The 22,928-nt window shown below is 41.1% G+C and overlaps 1 protein-coding gene and 1 long non-coding RNA gene across 2 annotated transcripts; both read right to left on the bottom strand.

Annotated features, from left to right (window-relative positions):
* Nucleotides 1-1,142: 1,142 nt before the first annotated feature.
* On the bottom strand, nt 1,143-21,575 carry LOC125357221. Its single transcript, XR_007212091.1, has 2 exons — nt 21,532-21,575; nt 1,143-1,811 (listed from the first exon to the last, which is right to left on the bottom strand). It is a non-coding gene; the product is annotated as an uncharacterized LOC125357221 (long non-coding RNA).
* LOC125357220 (syndecan-4-like) lies at nt 2,628-3,436 on the bottom strand. The gene has a single exon (XM_048353980.1). It carries the CDS (start codon nt 3,404-3,406, stop codon nt 2,795-2,797), a length of 612 nt encoding a protein of 203 aa, XP_048209937.1. The 5' UTR covers nt 3,407-3,436; the 3' UTR covers nt 2,628-2,794.
* Nucleotides 21,576-22,928: the final 1,353 nt, after the last annotated feature.

The raw sequence follows: 22,928 nt of genomic DNA, 5'->3' as shown, positions 1-22,928 counted from the left end.
CCACGGGTGGAACAGCTGGAGTACAGTGCCACGTGCAAGCCTTGGACTGTGTGTAGACATGAAGACGCCCCTCCCCCCTCTTAGGCTTAAATCAGGACACAGGACACAGGCGTTCTCAGGGAAAGCTTCTTGGAATTCCGGTTTATTCAGGGAAAAACAACCACATTTATAGCAGTAGTGACAGCAGGAAGGGGAGGGATCTGGAGTGACTAGCTAGACGCTAGTGACAGTCTACCTGGGCTGTCCCTCCAAGGGCCTCTTAGGACATTCCCCACGGGCTAATGTCACATACCACAGGACCGCCCCCTGGGCTCCTACAGTCGCCATTCTTGGCCTACACGTGCTCACAAGACGGAAGGCAGGGCTGGTCAGCTACCCTTTCCAGTTCCCGACCAGGGAAGGGGGTAGGAGTGAATAACAGCCACGCAGCCCCAGGGCGGGAGGAGAGGCTGCATCTCAGGACCGCCCCCCTCAATGCCAAGCTAATGCCCAACAAAGACTGAGATCTAAGGACTTAGGTTCAAAGCCTATCCAGGTAGAAAAACCCATGAGACTCTTATCTCCAATTAACCACCCAAAATCCAGAAGTAGAGCTGTGACTAAAGTGCCAGAGTACCAGACTTGAACATAAAAGATAAGGGACACCCCTGAGTTCATGCCCCAGTACCTGCATACATGCACACACACACACACACACACACACACACACACACACACACACACACATCATAAATTCGTAATGAACTTCTGTAGAAAAAGAAGAAATGTGTTTTTCAACCATTAAATCTGTTTTAGAACATCACCATCAACTTAGAGGATATCCCTTTTTTTTTTTTTTTTTTTTGGCGGTCTAGAACGTACCAGGTTTTATTATCTTTTTTATATATATATATATAAAATCAGTAACAGACAACAGTGTCAGAGGGACTACAGAAAGGTGCTCATTCCAATACAGGAGACTGGGGCCAGAAGAAGACCCAGCCAGCTGGGACCCGGGGCTGGGATAATGACAGGAGCCACTGGATGCAGTAGAGGAACCTGATTCCCACCCACTCCAGCCAATGGCATAAGAAGACATGAGCCAATGCACCAGGCCTCTTTTCTGTAAAAGGCAGAGGCCACAGGCCCGTTCCATTGCCCTCCTCCCTGCTCCCGTCCCTTTTCCTTGCCCAGGGAGATAAGGGTTTTCTCAGCAAAGCTAAGCCGTGAGTCACTATGCCAGTGTAGGTCTCCGACACAAGGTGCCCAATCCGTGGAAATCCTCTCCTCTCCTAGGGCCAGGAAGGGGAGCCACCGAGCTCTCCGGTGTGGTCAGTCACTGCAACTGTGAGGTGATATCTCTCCCTTCACATGATGGAAACTGAACTGATTTAAACAAGCCACGTGTGAGTGGCTCAGAGAAAGCAAATCCAAGAATCCCTTCTGCCGAGTCCCAGGAAGAAGGCAGAAAAAGCGTTTGAATGCTCAACCCTCAATCATTTCAGCCCAGTCAGGAGAAGGCACCAAGAATGGGGCAAGAAAAGGGAAGAGGAAAAAAACAAAAAACTAGTCATACAAAAATCCACTCACTCATCCATCCAGCCAACATGAAATTGGAAATACCCTAGTCTATCCTGAAAAAATATATTTATCTATTTTTCTAGAACCAGAAAGGAGAATAATACAAGAAAGAACACAGACATAAACTCCCCACCATCCACTATATTATATTTTGGAATCTGGATTTGCTAGAAAACTAGGCTTCAGCAAAAAGCTAACTTAGAAGAAGCAGCTTCAGAAAGAGGCAAAGGTCATAAGCAGGGAGTGTTGAACTTTTTTTAACAAAAGAGGGGTGAAAAAAAGAGGAAACAAGGGAGGGGCCCTGTCTGAAGCTATAAATAGTAAAAAAAAAAATTAATAAAAATCACATCTCCTGCTCTCCTTTCATTTTCAAGAAACACATAAGAACAAAAACAAAACCATTAAATACAAACAGCATAGGCAGTGGGAAAAAAAACAAACAAAACGAGATAAAAACATTTCTCCATCTCTACACCCTTGCCCAGGCACAGATACTCTGCACACAAAGGAATGAACGGTCATTTCAACAAAATAGATACACAAATACTCTACAAATCCACTTCAAAGTGAGCTTTCCACGCATCTCCCCAACCCTTCCTCCCTCCCCACATTAAAAAAAATAATAAAGAAGAAGAAAGAAAAGACTGATTTCTAAAAGTCACTTGACAGAGCCTAGAATGGCCCCAAGTTTACCACAGAGATTCCTGTAGTGTAGAAGCACCCACGGAGGACAGGCCTCGAGGCGCCAAGGTGCAGGGCCTTCTAGTGCCTTGTGCTGATTCCTGGCAGAGGGGCAGGCTGGGAACAGAATGGGAAAGGAGGACAGCCCAGGCAGACTTCTAACCAGGACTCACACAAGTCACCTCTAGATTTTATAGAAGACAAAGGGGGGGGGGGGGGCGCTCCAATGAGATGCATTCAGTAAAAGCTCTAGATTTGAATCTAAAAATCTTTTGAATGACCCAAACCCCAGCCCCAGGCTTGCCCTTAGAAAGGTCAAGGGTAACCCCATATATTTTTCCTGCCAGAATAACTAAGGTAAGGCCCAAAGAATCAAGAAGCTCGAGGCAGCACAGTGGAAGATGTCTCTTCTGATGCTGGAGAGGCAATCAGAGCTGGAGACACCCAACGGGTCAGTATGAAGGTGCCCACCCCCTAACTCTAATGCCCATCACTCACAATCCTCTGGATTCCCTCCCCCAAAAGTCCAAGCTGTGCCCACGAGGAGCTTCATTCATGCGTAGAACTCATTGGTGGGGGCTTTCTTGTAGATGGGTTTCTTGCCCAGGTCGTAGCTGCCTTCGTCCTTCTTTTTCATGCGGTATACCAGCAACAGGATCAGGAACACAGCAAAGAGGATGCCCACAACGCCACCCACAATCAGAGCTGCCAGGACTTCCGTTCTCGCGAAGATGTTGCTGCCCTGGGCGGTGCTGGACATGGACACTCTGTTAGATACATCCTCATCCCCAAAGGGTGCGATCCTCTTGGGGATAACCTCATTCTCCTCCAGTTCCCCAATTTCTGTGGGCACCCACCTCCCAGGCCCTTCCCTCTCTGGGATGTGGTTATTTAGAGGCACCAAGGGATGGATCACTTCGGGGAAGGTCCTATGGTCCTCTGAGTCATCCATAGCTCCAGAGCCTGACAGCTCAAAGTCATCGCTGTCCTGCCCCGGCCCTCCGATATCCTCATCATCAGGGAGGTCTCCAGAGAAGTATCCACCTTCCAGGACATCCTGAGGGTCGATGACTTCAGTCTCTCGGATCGATTCGGCGACGGCTGCGGGGAGGCCCACGCAGAGCAGCAGCAGCAGCAGGGGCGCGAGCGGGCGGGCGGGCGCCATGGTGCCGCGGAGCGGAGCGGGGCCGGAGCGCGGGCTGCGAACGGAGCCAAGGATATCCCATTTTTAATGCCCAGGACCCCAGGGACAAAGATATTTATTGAAATCACCTGGAAAATATTTAATTGGCTTCATAATGTCAGAAAATGTATATTTAAAACTAATAAAGGATTTTTATACAGGTGCAACTGAAAAAAAAGATATTTATTGAAGGAGTCAGTCTTTATATCATAAAAATTTAAAAATCCTTAGAGTAAAATTTGGTTCAGGAAGAACACTCAAGGATTTTCTTTGGTTACTTATACTGCACTATTATTCCTTACAAAAATGATATTTCATTTCAAACTAAAAATACGTTGTTACAAAGACCACTAAGGAGAATTTATTTCTATCATTTTTATTAAGTATTTTTCTAAAGGTTCATAAAAGTCAGCACTAGAAAATATTGTGGCTTTTTTTTTTTTTTTTTTGGCCAGTCCTAGGGCGTGAACTCAGGGCCTGAGCACTGTCCCTGGCTTCTTTTTTTGCTCAAGGCTAGCACTCTGCCACTTGAGCCACAGCGCCACTTCTGGCCATTTTCTGTATATGTGGTGCTGAGGAATCGAACCCAGGACCTCATGTATACAAGGCAATCACTCTTGCCACTAGGGCTTTTTTACCATCATTTTTTATACCTGTTTTGGTTTTTTGCCAGTCCTGGGGCTTGGGACTCAGGGCCTAAGCACTGTCCCTGGCTTCTTTTTGCTCACAGCTAGCACTCTACCACTTGAGGCATAGCACCATTTCCGGCTTTTTCTATATATATATATGGTGTTGAGGAATTGAACCCAGGGCTTCATGTGTATGAGGCCAGCACTTTACCATTAGGCCACATTCCCAGCCTCATTTCTTATACTTTTAAACAACAGAAGGCTTAGTTTTCTTCATAACTTCATAATGTCAAGCATGAACACACAAAGTCTTTAAAAAATAATGTCATTGTATTTTACTGTCCTTGAAGGAAAATGAAAGTGTGGCTTCTCTCTGTTTTTCCTCCATAAGATATTTATGTTCCCTTAGGAAATAATAAAGGCAAAAATATTACAGAAATGTTCCAACCATTGCCCTCCCTATTATTCGTTTCTCTCTGAATAACACAACTAAGATTCTATGATCATTTTTCTATAGATGTAGGAAAAATAATTTATTCCTTGCAAGTCAAGACTTTAAATTTTTATTGTAGCATGATCCTACATGAATTAGCAAGCAGTCATACCCAGCAATACTCACTTTACCAAAAGTTACTGTTCATACACATTATTTTTAAGTGATTTTCTTTTTTAATGTTTACATTATCTAATATTAATAGTCATCATAATTAGACTGATTCTCTTCATATATGCTTTCTTTAATAATATCTTTGTCAGCCAAGCACCTTCGGGTGACATCTAGCTACTGGGGAGGCTGAGATCTGAGGATCATAGTTTGAAGCCATCCAGGGCAGGAAAGTCTGTGAAACTCTTATCTCAAATTAACCAGCAAAAAAAAAGCACCAGAAGTGGATCTGTGTCTCAAGTGGAAGAGCACTAGCCTTGCACAATAAAAGCTCAGGAAAGCTTCTAGGCCATGAGTTCAGTCCATAGGATGGGCACAAAAAAATTAATTAATTAATAATAAAAATACTTGTGTGCATGTGTGAAGTTTTGCCCCTAAAGTTTTCTATGGAAAGACATATGCAAGAGATTAATATAATGGGTATCTCAGAGTTTTGAAGGTATAAGGAAAACCAATGGAGTTGGGAATATGGCCTAGTGGCAAGAGTGCTTGCCTTGTATACATGAAGCCCTGGGTTCAAATCTTCAGCAGCACATATATAGAAAAGGCCAGAAGTGGTGTTGTGGCTCAGTGCTCAGGCCCTGAGTTCCAGGACTGGCAAAAAAAAAAAAAAAGAGGAAAACCAATGGAATTTGATGAGTGAAAAATTCTCACAAAAGATTATAAATTATTCAAAACAAAACAGGAAGCTAATGTTGAGCCACATGAAAGGAAGACAGAAATTCACCAGAAGCAACTTGCAGGACAAAGAAAGAACTAACAAACTAGGCAGCAGTGGCTCATGTCTGTAACCCTAGGAGACTTAGATCTGAGGAACCCTGTTCAAAGCCATCTCAGGCAGAAAGTCTCTGAGACTCTTATCTCCAATGAATCAGCAAAATGCCAGAAATGAAGTTGTAGCTCAAGTGGTACAGCACCAGCCTTAAGCAGAAAATGTCAATAAAGAGCTCAAGTAATGGCACCAAAAAGAGAAAAAAATTAAAAGAAGAAACTAACAGAATATCTGTGGGTGGCTCCACACTTAGACATTTGGCAACGTGGACTGGAAAAGTCAACTGATCTGGACAAAAAACTGCACGACATTGAAAAGGCAGCAATTATAAATTCCTTGTAAGTTACTGAATGATCAATTTAAATTAAGTACAAAGGATTCTTCATTAAAATAGGAGTCTTGTAAACCCCCAAGAAACCTGAACATTACTTAATACAACTTCTCAAAAGTCCTGGAAAGAATACAAATCCATAAAAGAAAAGCACGAGACATGGAAGTAGGTGTGGGAAAGCATTAAAAGAAGAGAATAAAAGGAGAACAAAAGTCTACACTACCAAGGAATCAAAATGCATATTTTTAAACTTTACAATTGGGTTCAAGTTCTGAAGTTTATGATTTCATAATCATAAAACAAAAAGAGCAGTTAGTGAATTAAAAAGCAAAGAACATAGAATATCTTTATTTTTTATTTTTTGAGGGAAGCAGTTCTGGGGCTTGAACTCAAGACCTAAGCGCTGTCCCTGAGCTTTGTTGCTCAAGGTTAGTGCTCTATCACTTGAGCCACAGGTCCACTTTTGGCTTTTTTTTTCTTTTGCTTATTTATTGGATATGAGTCTCATGGACTTTTCTGCCTGGATGGCCTTTGAACCTTGAATCAGATCTCAGCCTCCTGAGTAGCTACGATTGCTAGGTATGAGCCACCAGCACCCAGTCAGAGAATATCTTTGATCATTTCTTAGAGCCCTTAGCATGGTGCCTTCAACATGAGATGAAGTTAGTTTGAAGACATACACATATTTCATAACCCTTTTGAGAAAACCTAGGGATATTGTCACTTTTAAGTTGACTTGCAGCAGATCAAAAATACTATATCAAACATGCTGATACTGTAGATCCAACAGAATGATATTAGAAAGATAGAATGTTTTTAAATGTATCCTAAGCTTGTGAAGAAACTTGAGAATTTAATTGTAGAATCACCGACCTAAAGTGATACTTACATTTTACAAGCCTCCAGGGCTGGAGGTTTAATGCATTGCTCTGGAAATTTGTCCATAGGAGAGACTACAGAGATGTAGGCTCTTAAGCAGATAGGAAATAACCTCACTCCACACAAGAGCAAAGGTCAAGTATACAAGAAGGGAACCTGGTATCTATTATGTGAAATCTTACTGGCTCATCTATTTCCTCAAAGCACTTTCAGATGTTATTTTCCAATATCATGATCAAATAAAACTTTCTTCTCAGTCTGAAATTTGAATCTTTCATATGTCTTGTTTGCTTTTTTAGTTTTCAATTTTTTGCTTCAAGCTACACACTGCAAATACCTCAATCGATAATGTCAACAGAGTATCTACTGTGGCCTTGACAAAAACATGTTACCCACATAGAGATTCAAAGTAGCCACCTTCTTAAAATCATAACCAGTAAATAACATGTAAGAAGTGACTAATAAATAAAAAGGTAAAAATAAATTGCGACTCAATAACCTGTTTTCTGCAGGTATTTCAATATGTAACACACTAAAGAATTGTAGACTTAAGATGATTCTAAGCGAAATGAGCTCCAACTTATTGAAGTGGCTATTATTGTTGTTATTTTAAATATACCATGTGAAATTATGCCTTTTTCTTTTGCCTTTCTTCTCCATGGTTTTACCCCTGATGTCACTATAACTGATTTTTGTACCCTGGGTATTGCACATAAATTTATCAGAACTAGGGAAGGGAAGAGGAACATCAAAATGGAGAGGCAAGGGGTAAAAGGTGAACAAATGGAACAGCAATACTCAGAAGACAATAGGCTATAAACCAACTGTACAACTCAGAGGGAGGAGGGAAGGGCACTGGGGAAAGGGGAAGGTGGGAGAAAAATGAGGGAGGAGGTACCAAGTTTGATGAAATGTACTCACTGTCTTATGTATGAAACTGTGACCCCTGTGCACATCACTTTGACAATAAATTAATTAATTAATTTTTAAGTACATATTACTTAAGGCAATTTTTAGAGCCTCATAATCCTCTGTCATGATTATCTTGAGCCATTCCTGTGGCTCAAAAAAGGTTGTAACAAACATCATTTCTTTACAGGAGGAAATGTCTTCAGATTATCGTTGAAGCTGGGTGCTAGTGGCTCACACCTGTAATCTTAATTACTCACAAGGCTGAGATCTGAGGATTATAGTTCAAAGCCAGATGGAGCAGGTAAGTCCATCCATGAGACCCCTATCTTCAATTAATGGCCCAAAAGGCCAGAAGTGGAACTGTGGCTCCAGGGGTAGAGCACAAAAGGTTAGAGACAGCACAGGCCTTGAGTTCAAACTCCAGGACCAACACACACACACACACACACACACACACACACACACACAGATAACATTTGAAGTTTTAACATGCACAGTTAAGTACTATGTGTACACATTATTTATGTGATTTGAGTTTGTTGGAGGAAAAATATGATGCAGCTGAGAAGAAATATTCCTTCCATTTGAAAGGCAGTATGGAAAGATACAAGATGATGCCTTCAAAATAGGACCTGTCATGGCTGACAGTGACAATTATCAAGCTAAGGACTCTATGTCTCCTCCCTACCAGCCTGCTGCCAGATTGCATGCTAAGTGAAAACAATTTAACTGAATTATGCGGACATATAAGCAATTACTCACAGCCAGGTACAGAAACAGCCATACAGCATGTTCCTGTAACTCTTCTCTCATACAACTTTGAATTTATGCTTTTATATGAATATTATTGAACTCAATTATTTATTCTATAAAATGAGATTGTTAATTTTAAATACAGGATATGTGGAACATAGGAATAAATTACAAGACTCTGATGTAAAAAGAAAAGTCAAATTCTCTTAAAATATATTGTTTTAAATTCTGCTTTGAGGAACTTCTGGGAAGACGGCGAAGAAGCAGCAGAGCCCTAGCTAGTCTCCCTCCGACATCACAGTTTTCCTACTCCAGAGAAAATTTTATTCCTAGAAAGACAGCCCAAGTAAGTTATAACAGTACAAGGATTCTGGCCAGGAAGAAAAAAATCTACTTTGCTAGCCTGAAAATACAGATTTGAGCTCCGGGTGGCATCCCGCCGCCATGCCAGTGCCGGCACCGGCACAGTGCCCCACACTTCGTGCACCTAAAGCACACAGCAGCAACCAGGAAGAAATCCTCCAGACGGCGGCAGACAGATGAGGATTGCAGGCTGAGCACGAATGGGCTGAAATCTCAGAGAAAGCATGAGTACCCCAGGAACGACATTCTCACTCGTGCCCATAGAGCAGCATCTGGAACATAGCCCTTCCCCCACCGCCAGAGCAAAGCACCATCTTTGACACTGGCATAGGGTCAGAACAGACTGGAACTAAAGCCAGCCTGGGGAAAGCGAGGACGAAGGGGCATCTTTGAAAAGGGCAAAAGGGAACAATCAGTGATAGTCAGCTCTGCCCAGGAGAAGGACCCCTGCCCAGGTGGGAGGCTAGTCCAGGGCTGCAGCTCAGCCAGAGGTGCCCCACCCTACCCACTGGAATTTATAAATTAAAAGCGAAAGCAGCGAGCTGCTACTGGCAGCACGGAACAACCAGATGGGAGAACAAACAGTTCCCAAGACAGATAAATGGTCCCATCACAGAAGAAGCCCAATTCATAGCCCAAAACAGAGCTGAATTCCATAGCCAGATCTGCGCAGGATGCCACCCCACCCAGGAGGGAGGAACCTCCCCCAGGCAAGTGACTCTCAGCCAGGTAAACCAGGCCAGAGGTGCGCCACCCTGCTGAGTCCACAGCCTATTCAAAGCCAGATGTTAGAGGCAGCCGCCCCTGAGCAGATGAGAGGAGCCACGGTTCCCGAGACTGTTCACATCCGCATCTACAGAGGATGCCCAAAACTTACCTGCAAGCTGTGTGAACCACAGAGACCCAGCATTTTACTAACAGGGGGGTCAGAACAGATCCACCCCCTGCAAACTGAAAGCAAGTCAAACCAGCCAAGCAGCAAAATAAACTGCAGACCATCGCAAGGAAACCAGAGACCGTAGAAAGCCCACCCAAACAAGGAAAATTCTATTTTTTTCAAACATTTTTAAGCTTTTTTTTTCTTTTTCATATCTGAAACATCGTTGGTGTTTTTTTTTCTATTTTTACCTGTTTGTTTTATCAAGTTTTTTTTTGCTTGTTCATTTTTCTGTTTTTTTTCCTTTTTAAAAAAAATAATTTTTCTCAGTTTTGTGCATTTGACTTCCAGTATTTTTTCTTTATTTCTCTCTTTACATTCTCTTTCTTTAAAAATTACTTTCCTATGAATAACACCTCCAGTCTTTTCTGCTAACTCCCCATTGTCTATCATTTTAACCTTGTTCTTTCTACTGATTCTACTCTACTCCACATTTTCACGTCACTGAAATTAAACCAAAATCATCACACACACACACACACACACACACACACACACACACACACACACACATACATTTTACTCTATTCTCTTTACGAACTTTAACTTACCCTCCTGACTTACTTCCAGGACCTCCAGATTCCATTGACTCCTGGTTATTGGATAGAGGGTATCCCTCTTAATCCAAGTGAATCAAAGGGGTTCATAGAGAAAGCAAATCCAAAAAGAACTTAATATAAGAACAAGAATTGCTCATAGGGCTGTAACAGTAAATAAGTAACTACTGAACAGATCTCAAGATTGGTTGTCATATTGAAATTGTATTCTTTAGGAACACCAAATCCAATTTTATATACAGGTATACAAGGTATCTGTATATAATTGTGAACTTCTAAAATTTACACAACAGTGCTTGGTAAGGTCTGCTTTGGGTCTTAAACAGTGCTCACAGGTGATTGTAGATTGGCATTCCAATCCAAATGGGCAGAAGAAACACAAGAAAGATGGCAAACAATGGAGTCTTATCTCCCACTCAAAATAAGCAGGAAACAGAGCAGTCAATCAAAGACATAGAAGAGAACCCTCAAAACACTCTACAAAGGCTACTGATAAACATGATAAGTGAAAAGTTTGAATCAGTACAGCAATCCTTCCATAAAGTAATAGACAATTTCATGGCCTCGACAAATAGAAAGATAAATGAAATTCAACAGTCTAATGTAAAATAGCTACCCAGCTAAAAGATTTGAGAGACAGCACTCAAAACCAAATTAATGAAGTTAATGAAGTAAAGAAGTCCATGCAGGACCAAAGAGATGACATGGAAATCATCAGGAAAGACCAGTCAGAAGGAAAAGAGATTCAAAATCAAGTAGCTAGCCTACAGTCCCGACCAGCTGAAGCAGAGGATTGAATCTCAGGAGCTGAAGATTCCCTAGAATCTATGGAGAAAGATAAAAAAAAATCAATACAAAACCAATCCAATCGACAAAACATATCACTCCAGGAGCTCCAAGACACAATCAGGAAGCCCAATTTAAGGCTAAAAGGTATTGAGGAAAACATGGAGAAAGAAGTTAATGGAATAGGCAACCTATTTAACAGAATATTAGCCAAGAACTTCCCAAATATTCAGAAGGATAGATCTATACAGATACAAGAAGCATTTACAAGCTCAAACCTACCAGACCAGAACAGGACATCCCACCGACACATTATGATCAAAACAGGATCAATAGACTCCAAGAAAAGAATCCTTAAAGCTATTAGGGAGAAGAAAGCAATCACATATAAAGGAAAAGCAATCAGAATTACCCCAGACCATGAAAGCAAGGAGAACCTGGAATGAGGTATGCCAAACCATAAATAAAAATAACTATCAACCAAGAATAGCGTACCCAGCTAAACTCTCATTCAAAGCCGAAAGTCAAATAAAAGTCATCCACAGTAAGGAAAAACTGAAACAATATATCTCCACCAAACCACCTTAACAGAAAAGCCTCAAAAACGTATTATACAGGAAAAATAATCAAGATCCCAATACAGACAGAGAAATGAAACCTAACTAGTAAACCATAATATTTGATCAAGAAATGGGAAGACACAGCTTTTTTTTTTCAAATTTTTATTATCAAACTGATGTACAGAGAGGTTACAGTTTCATACGTTAGGCATTGGATACATTTCTTGTACTGTTTGTTACCTTGTCCCTCATGCTCCCCTCCCTCCCCCTCTTTCCCTCCCCGCCCCCCCCAGGTGTTCAGTTCACTTACACCAAACAGTTTTGCAAGTATTGCTTTTGTAGTTATTTCTCTTTTTTTTTTTTTACCCCGTGTCTCTCAAATTTGGTATTCCCTTTGAATTTCCTACTTCCAATACCAGTAAACATGGTTTCCAATATACTCAGATAAGATTACAGAGATAGTGTAGGTACAACCATAGGAAGGTGAAGACACAGCTTTTAACAAGATAGCTATAATGAAAGGAACAACTGATCATCTCTCAGTCCTAACTCTCAACATTAATGGACTTAATTCTCCAATCAAACGGCATAGGCTCATAAGTTGGATCAAAAATCAAGATCCATCCTTCTGCTGCCTCCAAGAGACACATCTATCCAGCAAAAGTAAACATCTTCTAAAACTGAAAGGCTGGAATCAAATCTATCAAGCCAATGCCCCCCATAAGCAGGCTGGTGTTGCAGTCCTAGTGTCAGAAAAAATTGACTTCAAATTAAAAAAGGTAAAAAGAGACAAAGAAGGTTACTACATCCTAATAAAGGGATCTCTCCTACAAGAGGATATAACCATCCTAAATATCTACACACCAAATACAGGAGCACCTAACTTCATCAAACAAACACTACTGACTCTAACACACATAGACCCAAACACATTGATAGTTGGGGACTTTAACACTCCACTATCACCTCTGGACAGATCAACACGCCAAAAACTGAACAAAGAAACCACAGAACTAAACAACTGCATAGACCAACTAGACTTAACCGACATCTACAGAATATTCCATCCAGCAACAACAGAATACACATTCTTTTCAGCAGCACATGGAACATTCTCCAAAATAGATCACATCTTAGGGCACAAAAAAAACTGTACAAATTCAGAAGCATCAAAACCATTCCTAGCATTCTCTCAGAACACAACGGAATAAAATTAGAGCTCAACTCAAACATCCACCGCAGAAAATCCTACAGTACATGGAGAGTAAACAACACACTGCTGAACCATCAGTGGGTCATTGAAGAAATTAGAACAGAAATTCAAATGTTTATGGAATTCAACAAAGATGAGCACACAAAGTGCCAGCTCCTTTGGGACACAGCAAAGGCAGTACTCAGAGGGAAATATATATCTCTGAGTGCATATACCAACAAACTGGAGAAACAGCAACTCAACAACTTAAGGAAGCACCTTAATCTCCTCGAAAGAGAACAACAAGCCAAACCCCAAGTCAATCGACGGAAGCAAATAATTAAAATCAAATCAGAATTAAATCAATTAGAGAAAGAATCAACAAAACAAAGAGTTGGCTCTTAGAAAAATTTAACAAGATAGACAGACCCCTAGCAAACCTGACCAAAAAATGAAAGCAGAAAACCCTAATAAACAAGATCAGAGATGAAACAGGTAACATCACCACAGAAACAACCAAAATTCAGAACACAATAAGGGACTATTTTGCAAACCTTTATGCCAACAAATTCGAGAACCTGGAAGAAATGGATGATTTCCTAGAAAAAAATTGATATCCCCAAACTCAACCATGAAGATTTAAACCTTCTGAACAGACCCATATCCATCATTGAACTAGAAACAGCAATAAGTGATCTCCCATCCAAGAAAAGCCCAGGTCCAGATGGATTCACAGCAGAAGGCCTTCAAAACAGTACTCACACCAATATTTCTCAAACTCTTCAATGAAATTGAAAGAGAAAGTTCACTACCAGACACATTCTATGAAGCAAGTATAACCCTCATCCCAAACCCAGGCAAGGACTCATCACAGAAGGAGAACTATAGACCAATTTCCCTGATGAACATAGATTCAAAAATTCTCAACAAAATTCTGGCCAATCGAATTCAACAGGTCATCAAAAAAATCATACACCACAGTCAAACTGGATTCATCCCAGGGATGCAAAGTTGGTTCAATATACGCAAGTCAATTAATGTAATCTACCACATCAACCAGAGCAAGGTAAGATATAAACATATGGTTATATCTCTGGATGCAGAAAAGGCATTCGATAAAATCCAGCACCCATTTATGCTAAAAGCCCTGGAAAAACTGGGATTCCAGGGAACAGTCCTGAATATAATAAAGGCAGTTTATGACAAAACAACAGCAAGCATAATTCTAAAGGGTGAAAACCTAAAGCCATTCCCTTTAAAATCAGGAGCAAGACAGGGATGTTCACCCTCTCCCTTTCTCTTCAACATAGTACTAGAATTCCTAGCCAGAGCAATTAGGCAAGAAGAAAATAAAAAGGATATCCAAATAGGAAAAGATGAAGTTAAACTTTCTCTCTTCACAGATGACATGATCCTATACCTAAAGAACCCCATTGACTCTACTTCCAAGCTACTAGAGCTGATCCAAAACTTTGGCAAAGTTGCAGGATATAAAATAAACCTTCAAAAATCAATGGCATTTATATATGCTAATGACCCAAACGCCGAGGCTGAAATCAGGAAAGCAACTCCTTTTGCAATAGCCTCAAAAAACATAAAATACCTAGAAATAACCTTAATCAAAGAAGTGAAAGACCTCTATGATGAGAACTTTAAAAACATGAAAAATGAAATTAAGGCAGAACTAAGGAAATAGAAAAACCTCCCATGCTCCTGGATTGGGAGGATTAAAATAATGAAAATGGCAATCTTGCCAAAGGCTATCTACAAATTCAATGTAATACCCATTAATATCCATACAATGGACAAAGGCTTCATATCTAAATTATATGCAGAACTAGAAAAGTTACATTCCTCCAAAACAAAACCGCAAAGAACTAGCAGCCCTCTCAACAAGTGAGCTAAAAACTTAAAAAGATACTTCTCTGATGAGGAAAAGAGAATGGCCAAGAGACATAAGAAAAAGTGCTCTACATCACTGGCCATAAAAGAAATGGAAATCAAAACAACATTGAGATTCCATCTCACCCCAGTAAGAATGTCATATATCAAGAAAACTAACAATAACAAATGTTGGAGGGGATGTGGCCAAAAGGGAGCCCTACTTCATTGTTGGTGGGAATGTAAACTGGTTCGGCCACTCTGGAAAGCAGTATGGAGATTCCTCAGAAGACTAAACATAGAGCTCCCCTATGACCCAGCAGCCCTACTTTGGGCATCTACTCAAAAGACCACAAACAAGAACACACTAAAGCCACCAGCACAACAATGTTCATCGCAGCACAATTTGTCATAGCTAGAATTTGTAACCAACCCAGATGCCCCTCAGTAGACAAATGAATCAAGAAAATGTGGTACATATACAAAATGGAATTTTATGCCTCTATCAGAAAGAATGACATTGCCCCATTTGTAAGGAAATGGAAGGACTTGGAAAAAGTTATACTAAGTGAAGTGAGACAGACCCAAAGAAACATGGACTTCATGGTCTCCCTTATAGGGAATAATTAGCACAGGTTTAGGCAAGTCACAGCAGAGGATCACAAGAGCCCAATATCCCTTATGAACACATAAGATGATGCTAAGTGAAATGAACTCCATGTTATGGAAACGACTGTCATATCATTGTTGTAATTACTTTCAACATGCGATGTGAAACCATAGCTTCTATTATTGATGATCCTCTTGTATCCCTGTCCTATGGTTGTACCTGCACTATCTGTTTATCTTATCTGAGTACATTGGAAACCGTGGATACTGGTATTAGAACTAGGAAATAGAAAGGGAATACCAAAATCAAGAGACACAGGGTAAAAAAAAAAAAGACAAACGTCTACAAAAGCAATGCTTGCAAACCTGTTTGGTATAAATGAACTGAACAACTCATGGGGGGAAAGGGAAAGAGGGAAGGGAAGGGGGGAATGAGGGAGGAGGTAACAAACAGTACAAGAAATGTATCCAATGCCTAACATACGAAAATGTAACTTCCCTGTACTTCAGTTTGACAATAAAAATTTAACAAAAAGAAATAAATAAATAAATTCTGCTGTGAATACTTAGATGCCACTAGATAGGTGTGTGTGTGTGTGTGTGTGTGTGTGTGTGTGCGTGCGTGCATGTGTGTGTGCACACCAAACCTGAGGTTTGAACTCAGGGCCTATCTTTGAGCTTCTTGCTCAAGCCTAGCATTCTACCACTTGAGCCATAGCTCCACTTCTGGCTTTTTGGTGGTTAATTGGAGATGAGAATCTTACATACTGCCTGGGCTGACTTCAAACCAAAATCCTTATATCTCACCCTCCTAAATAACTAGAATTACAGGTATGGGACACTGGTGCCCAGCTTCAGTAGATAGATTTTGAATATTAGATATTTCATCTCCTAAGGGATAAATAAAAATATTTGGGTTTCCACTCTTCTTCCATTGCAAATGGAATCAAGTTTGGGCAAAGAACTGAAAAATAATTCTTATTATCTGATATTGGAATTCACAGAGTGAAACTTGTAACACACTAGAAATCTTTATCAAATGATGCTAACCCTCCCTCCCACTTCGAGGCATGATGTCCTGGATACTGAATAAATGGGTGTGCTTTTGCTAGATTTGCATAGGAACAACACCTCCTGCTGGTCTCCTCATGAAATCCACCTCTGAAAAGAATGAAAAATGTGGGGCTGGGGATATAGCCTAGTGGCAAGAGTGCCTGCCTCGGATACACGAGGCCCTAGGTTCGATTCCCCAGCACCACATATACAGAAAACGGCCAGAAGCGGCGCTGTGGCTCAAGTGGCAGAGTGCTAGCCTTGAGCGGGAAGAAGCCAGGGACAGTGCTCAGGCCCTGAGTCCAAGGCCCAGGACTGGCCAAAAAAAAAAAAAAAGAATGAAAAATGTTTTCTATTTAAAGTTATTCAGGAGACTGAGATCTGAGGATCACTTAGAAGCCAGCCCGGGCAGGAAAGTAATGAAACTTTTATCTACCATTAACCACTAAAAATGGCAAAAAGGGACCTGTGGCTCAAGTGATAGAGTGCTAGACTTGACCTCAGAAAGCTCAGGGACAGCTCCCAAGCCCTGAGTTCAAGCCCTAGGACTGGCATGCACAATATTTTAATAATGAAATAAAATAGCATTTTTTCCTGTGGGGACTTTTTCCAGGAAGGGAAAGCTTCAGAGCTATCATCATAATAATAATAAGCTTGTATATTCTGGACTACAGAACATAGACCTTTTTACTCTGATTCAACAGAGAAGAAATCTCATTAATAACTGTCATCCTTGGAAGCTTCTTGTATGCTTCCATGGAAGACAACAAAAGAGATAGTCTATGGTACCCAGTATTTTTAAGATCGTTTGTTATACATCTGTTCAAAGTTTGTGTTATGAGTTAAAGAATTTAGTTATTTTATAATAACCTTACAGAGTCAGTTCAGTTATTATTCATTGTGAAGATGAGGAAATAGAGGCACAAAGAAGGCAAGTAACTTGCTCAAAGTCAAAGAGTTAATAAATGTAGGTTTGCAGACAGGTGACTTAGCTCCACAGCCCTAACCATTACCCACTGTGCTGTTCTTAGGAATTCACACAGTGACATTCCCTTGCTCTGTGTGCCTTTTACTCTTCTGTTTTCCTTCCTGCAGGTACCATGTGCCCCATTCTGTCCTTGAGCAAAATTGGCATTCTTTGTCCTTGGGAATAAAAAAAATGTCTAGTAACTTCAAGAGCAACCCAAAGTAAGGACTTCACAACAAACAGTGTAATTGCAATGTTTCAAAACTGCAGCTCCAAACAGCGAGCACCTCCCAGGCAGCTGTTAGTAGAGGCTCTAGGAAGGAGAAGAAAAGTGGCTGCTCCTGGCTGCTCCTGGGAGGCATCTGCCAGATCCTTTCGCTCCCCCACGTGTGGGCCCTGGCAGCCTCTCCTAGAGGCTGTCCCTTTGGAAAGAGAATAGGAGCTGTCCTAGTATACACGAAAATCACTCTGGCCAAGCTAACCTTTAAAACCGATTCACATCAGGAGTGAGTTAGCTCATAGAGAATGCCCATATTGGCAGTCACACCCAGGAACAGCCTTTGTGAGTTGCTCATGCCTTCCAGGTAGCTTTAAACTTCCTCAGTAATCCACCTCCATAGACAATCTTTTGTTGTTGTTTTAATCTCTATGGACATGCAGACCTCCTGTGCCATATCATTCTTGAGATAAGCACTGTGTGCACACCCATGCACATGTGTGTGCACATAAATGTGCCAGTACTAACACTTGAGCTCAAGGCCTTAAGCTCTGTCATGGCTGGTGCTCTACCAGTTGAATCAAGCCTCTAGTTCTGGCTTTCTTTTATGCCAGTGTGGGGCTTGAACCAGGGCCTACGTGCTGAGCCTTAGCCAGTGCTCTACCACTTGAGCCACAGCTCCACTTTCAGCTTTTTGGGTGGTTACTTGGAGATAAGAATCTCACACACTTTTTTGCCTAGGCTGGCTTTGACCATGATCCTCAGAACTCGGCCTTCTGACTAGCTACGATTACAGGCACAAGTCACCAGCACCAAGCTTCTAGTTCTGGCTTTTTTATTTAAAAAAAAAAGATGATGAAGAAGAAGAATTGGAGATAAGAGTCTATCAGAATTGTCTTTCCTAGTTGGCTTGGAATCAAGATCCTCAGATCTCATCCCCTGAGTAGCTGGGATTGGCATGAACAAATGGTCTGGCATTCTCTTAAGCCCACTATTATTAGACAGCTTTCTAGTCATTGTGACAGCATACTTACTCAAGGAGGAAAATATTTGTTTTAGCTCATGGTTTCAGAGATTTCAGTCCATATTACATGGCTCTGTTGATTCTGGGCCTGTGGTAGGACAGAATATTATGGCAGTAGGAATATGTGTCAGAGGTCCTTCACTGGCTGGTAGACAAGAAGCACAGAAAAATTATGAGATGAGACTAGCTATAACTTTAAGGCATGCCCCCAGTAACCCAGTTCCTCCAGCTGGGCCATGCCTCACAACATAGCCCTGCCTCCCCAGATATTTCCACTAGCTGGGGACCAAGGGTTCAACTCACACACATGCACAGAAAATCTCCCAGTTAAGCCAATAACACCCACTGTGGAAAAGGCACTTCTATGTTCCATCCCCAGTAAGGCTGTGCTTCCTTCCTAAACTAGAGTCTTTTACTCTGCAGCACTAGGCCAAGTTCAAGCGCCATTCCTTGGGAGTGATCTCTTGAAGCTCTCACTTTCCTTGCAGGAGGAATGAACCTGTGATGTCCTCAATTCGTTATGTTTACACAACAGCCAATCTCCTAAGCCAGACCTGTCATTTCTGACTATGTCTTTGAAAGAGCTGGATTAGATGAACTCAAAGGAGCCTCCCAGCTCCCAAATCTTTAGGTTTCAATCCCTGAAATCCATAATTAAATGGCCGTGCAAGGTGTTATTTCCCTTTACCACCTGAGCTATCGCTATTTTTCATCTGGCAATACTGGAATTTGAACTCAAGGTTTAATGCTTTTAAAGCAAAGGCCTACCACTTGAGCGAATTGCCTCAGCATTTTGCTTTAGTTTATTTTGCATATAGAGGCTCACATCTTTTGCAAAATTGTGGCCTCGGATGCTGATCCTCCTACTTCCCCTTTCCAGGAGGTGGGAGGGAATATGAGCTCCACCAACACTGGCTTTGTTTTATTGATGCTACTGTTGTTTTTACTTGTTTTTTGTGTCTATTGATGTAATTAATTATACAAAGGGTTTGCATTGTCATATTTTAATACATATATGATAACTTTATCAAACTCTCTCTCCTCTCTCTCTGTGTGTCTCTCTCTAGTACTGGAGAACTCTGATCCTCAAATTTGCTAGGCAGGCTCTCTTATCACTGAGCCACACCACCAGTCCTGATTTTCACTAGCTGTTTTTTAGATAGGGTCTCACTTCTTTCCCAGTCATGCACCTGGTTATAATCTACCTCTATTAGGCTTCCTAGGTCGCTAAAACATCAGGTGCTAACCATCATATCCAATATTTTGGTAAGAAGAGGGACTTGTAACGTTTTCTGCCTGGGCTGGCCTTGAATCACAGTCCTCTCAGTGTCTGCCTCTCAAGATTATAGACATGCATCAGTGCCATCCAGCTTCCCTCGACTGCTCTTTCTTAACCTCTGTCTTATTTAATAGTTTTTAGTGTGGTTCATTATGCTATTTTCACAAATATAATGAACTGCTATTTTCACATGTTACATACTTTAGTCATATTTACCCTCCATTATCCTCTCCCTACCTCTTCCTTCCCAGTGGTCCCCCTGAAAACAGCCTCCTTTTTGTAAGCATGTCATATTGTTATTCTCATCACTATTACTATGCAGGTCTAGATTCTGCATATATGTAAAAATGTGGTATTTGACTTTCTGAACTGGGCTTATCTTGCTTGGTGTGGTCCTCTCTAGTTCTGTCCACCTTGCTGCAAATGAGTTAATTTCATTCTTCTTTATGATTGAAAAGTGAAGTTTTTGTTATATGTATATATGTGTGCCAATCCTGGAGCTTGAACTCAGGGTCTGGGCACTGTCTTTGAGCTTTTGTGATCAAGGCTAGTGTTCTTCCACTTTGAGCCACAGCACCATTTCTGGGTTTTGTTTTGTTTTGTTTTGGAAGGGGGTGGGTAGTTAGCTGGAGATAAGTGTCTGACAGACTTTCCTGCCCAAACTGGGTTTGAAACCCAGATCTCAGCTTCCTGAGTAACTAAGATACAGGCATGAGCCACCAACACATGGCTCAACTTATTTTTGAGACAATACCTCACTAGCTGTTTTGCCTGGCTAACCTTGAAATGAGGTCCTCCTATCTCCATTTCTCTCATAGCTGACATGACAGCCATGTAACATCATACCCAGCTTGAGCCATCATTCTTGAATGTACAGAAATCATAGCTTGCTTGATGTTTTTTAATGAAAGGAGAGATCTTTGCTCTCTGTAATGGTGGAGTTGTTCAAAAGCAGATACTGAGACAAAGTTTGGCATATAAGGAGCAATTAAGGATCAACACATGTGGAAAGGAGGAGATAGGAGCAAGATAAGATAGAATGAAAAGCCAGCCTTTAGTGAGACATACCAAAGCCTTAGCTGGCACAGTAAGGAACTTGGGGACAAATATTGTCCAAAAGAGTTGACCCACATCAGGCCAAAATATCCAAAACTTTCCCTTGCTATTTTGACCAGCAAAGCCTTTGAGTGAAATTCAGATGAACAAGTAGCTGGATGCTCTTTTGGAAAGCTAGGGAATTAATCCTTATTGAGGGGCATATGGGCAATGCATTCCATGTCTATCCCTTTGATCTACTTAAGATAAATATATCTGTGCTCTGATCTCCATGTATACTGGAAAGAGGAATATGGAACATGGAAAGAAAGTTCCTTTTTTATTGTGGAAGACATCGTAACTGCCTGGCTGGTGTATATACAGCATGTCAGTGACTTCTGTGAAATACAGAGTATGTCTAGAGTGAGATATCCATTTGCAGAGTCAGCGAATGATGAAAAGAATCCCACCCAAACTACTATAAGACACTTAGCTATTTTCCCATGGACATGCTTCTACCTCTCCACTCCATTATTCAAAAAGAACTCTCAAATCTCATATATTATTTAAACAACAGAAGGTGGAATTTATACCAATAGTAAGGAAAACTAGTTATACAATACAGCTATGTTTACAGAATGGTATTTTATATTTTAATTCTATGTTTACAAAAACTAATTTCATGATAGAGCCAAATTATTTAACACCTATGCTTAATTAAAAGAAAATTGGCATAGGTGCCTAAATAAAGGGTCCAAGCAGTTCTGACAATCAATGAGCATGTTGATTTCTAAGATTATTCAGAAAAATGTACAAGATCACTATAGGACAATATGAAAGCCAGTGAAAGCTCTGACTTAATTACCAGACCAGCTCTAAGCCTGGAAGACAGACAGAGTTCAAGGAAGGTAAGAAAACAGCCTTAGGTGCCCACTTCTCTGGCTCAGGAAGAATCTGTCTTTCCATATGTTCAGTTGGGTCATCCATGCTGTGAGTATGGAAACATGTAGACTGTCAATTCTTCATCTTGAGCTATTTATGGGAAAACCAGGGGATAGGTGATGCTGTGTGAGCAGGTGTAGTTGAGTAAAATATTTCCCTGGCTGCTTTAACTTATACAAAATTCCAACTGGGCTGGGAATATGGCCTAGTGGCAAGAGTGCTTGCCTCATATACATGAAGCCCTGGGTTCGATTCCTCAGCACCACGTATATAGAAAACGGCCAGAGGTGGCGCTGTGGCTCAAGTGGCAGAGTGCTAGCTTTGAGCAAAAAGAAGCCAGGGACAGTGCTCAGGCCCTGAGTTCAAGCCGGAGGACTGGCCAAAAAAAAAAAATTCCAACTGAAGAAAGCAACGTGATACTCATTAAAGCTGTGCGCAGTTTGCCAAAACTGCTGGCTTTGATGAATGAGCAGTTGAAGTCTCCAAAGCTTATGGAAGATTCTCCAGTCGGCACACACCTCATTAAAGACTCTCTAATCAAAGAGCTTTATTAATCCAATAAGGAGTGCATCCTAAATTACTTTAAACAATAACTACAATGATTAATATTTATGATTTACATCTAAAACCAAAAATAGGGGCTGAGAATGTGGCTTAGTGGTTGAGTGCTTGCTTAGCATGCACAAAGCTCTGGGTTCAGTTCCTCAGTACCACATAAACAGAAAAAGCCAGAAGTGGTACTGTGGCTCAAGAGGTAGAGTGCTAGCCTTGAGCAAAAGAAGCTCAGGGACAGTGCTCGGGCCCTGAGTCCTCTCCCAGGACTCGCAAAAAATATAAAATAAAACCAAAAATATTCTAGGCACTTCTACAGAACCTTCAAAAAGTGTGGAGCCACTCTAGGATTGGTGAGTTATTGTTGAATAAACCCTGGTACCCTCTGCTCCCATCTGTTGGTTCTGTGAGATAGGAAGTTGATCTCCATTAAGACCTTCAAGGAATTCATTGGCAGATCCAACAAAAGATCCAGCTTGCAGGACTCAGGGAAGCTGAATTATTGGGGAGTTTCAGATTAATACAAGCAAATAAAAATGCTATGAAGTATTTATTCTAGAGCTTAACATGAACTATGGCAAACATTTTAGTGTTCAGCAAAAGGATGCCC

The sequence above is a fragment of the Perognathus longimembris genome, chromosome 9 (assembly GCF_023159225.1).
Source record: "Perognathus longimembris pacificus isolate PPM17 chromosome 9, ASM2315922v1, whole genome shotgun sequence".
Taxonomy (NCBI): domain Eukaryota; kingdom Metazoa; phylum Chordata; class Mammalia; order Rodentia; family Heteromyidae; genus Perognathus; species Perognathus longimembris.
Note: the sequence above shows the minus strand (reverse complement) of the source record. Positions and strands in the feature narration are given on the sequence as shown.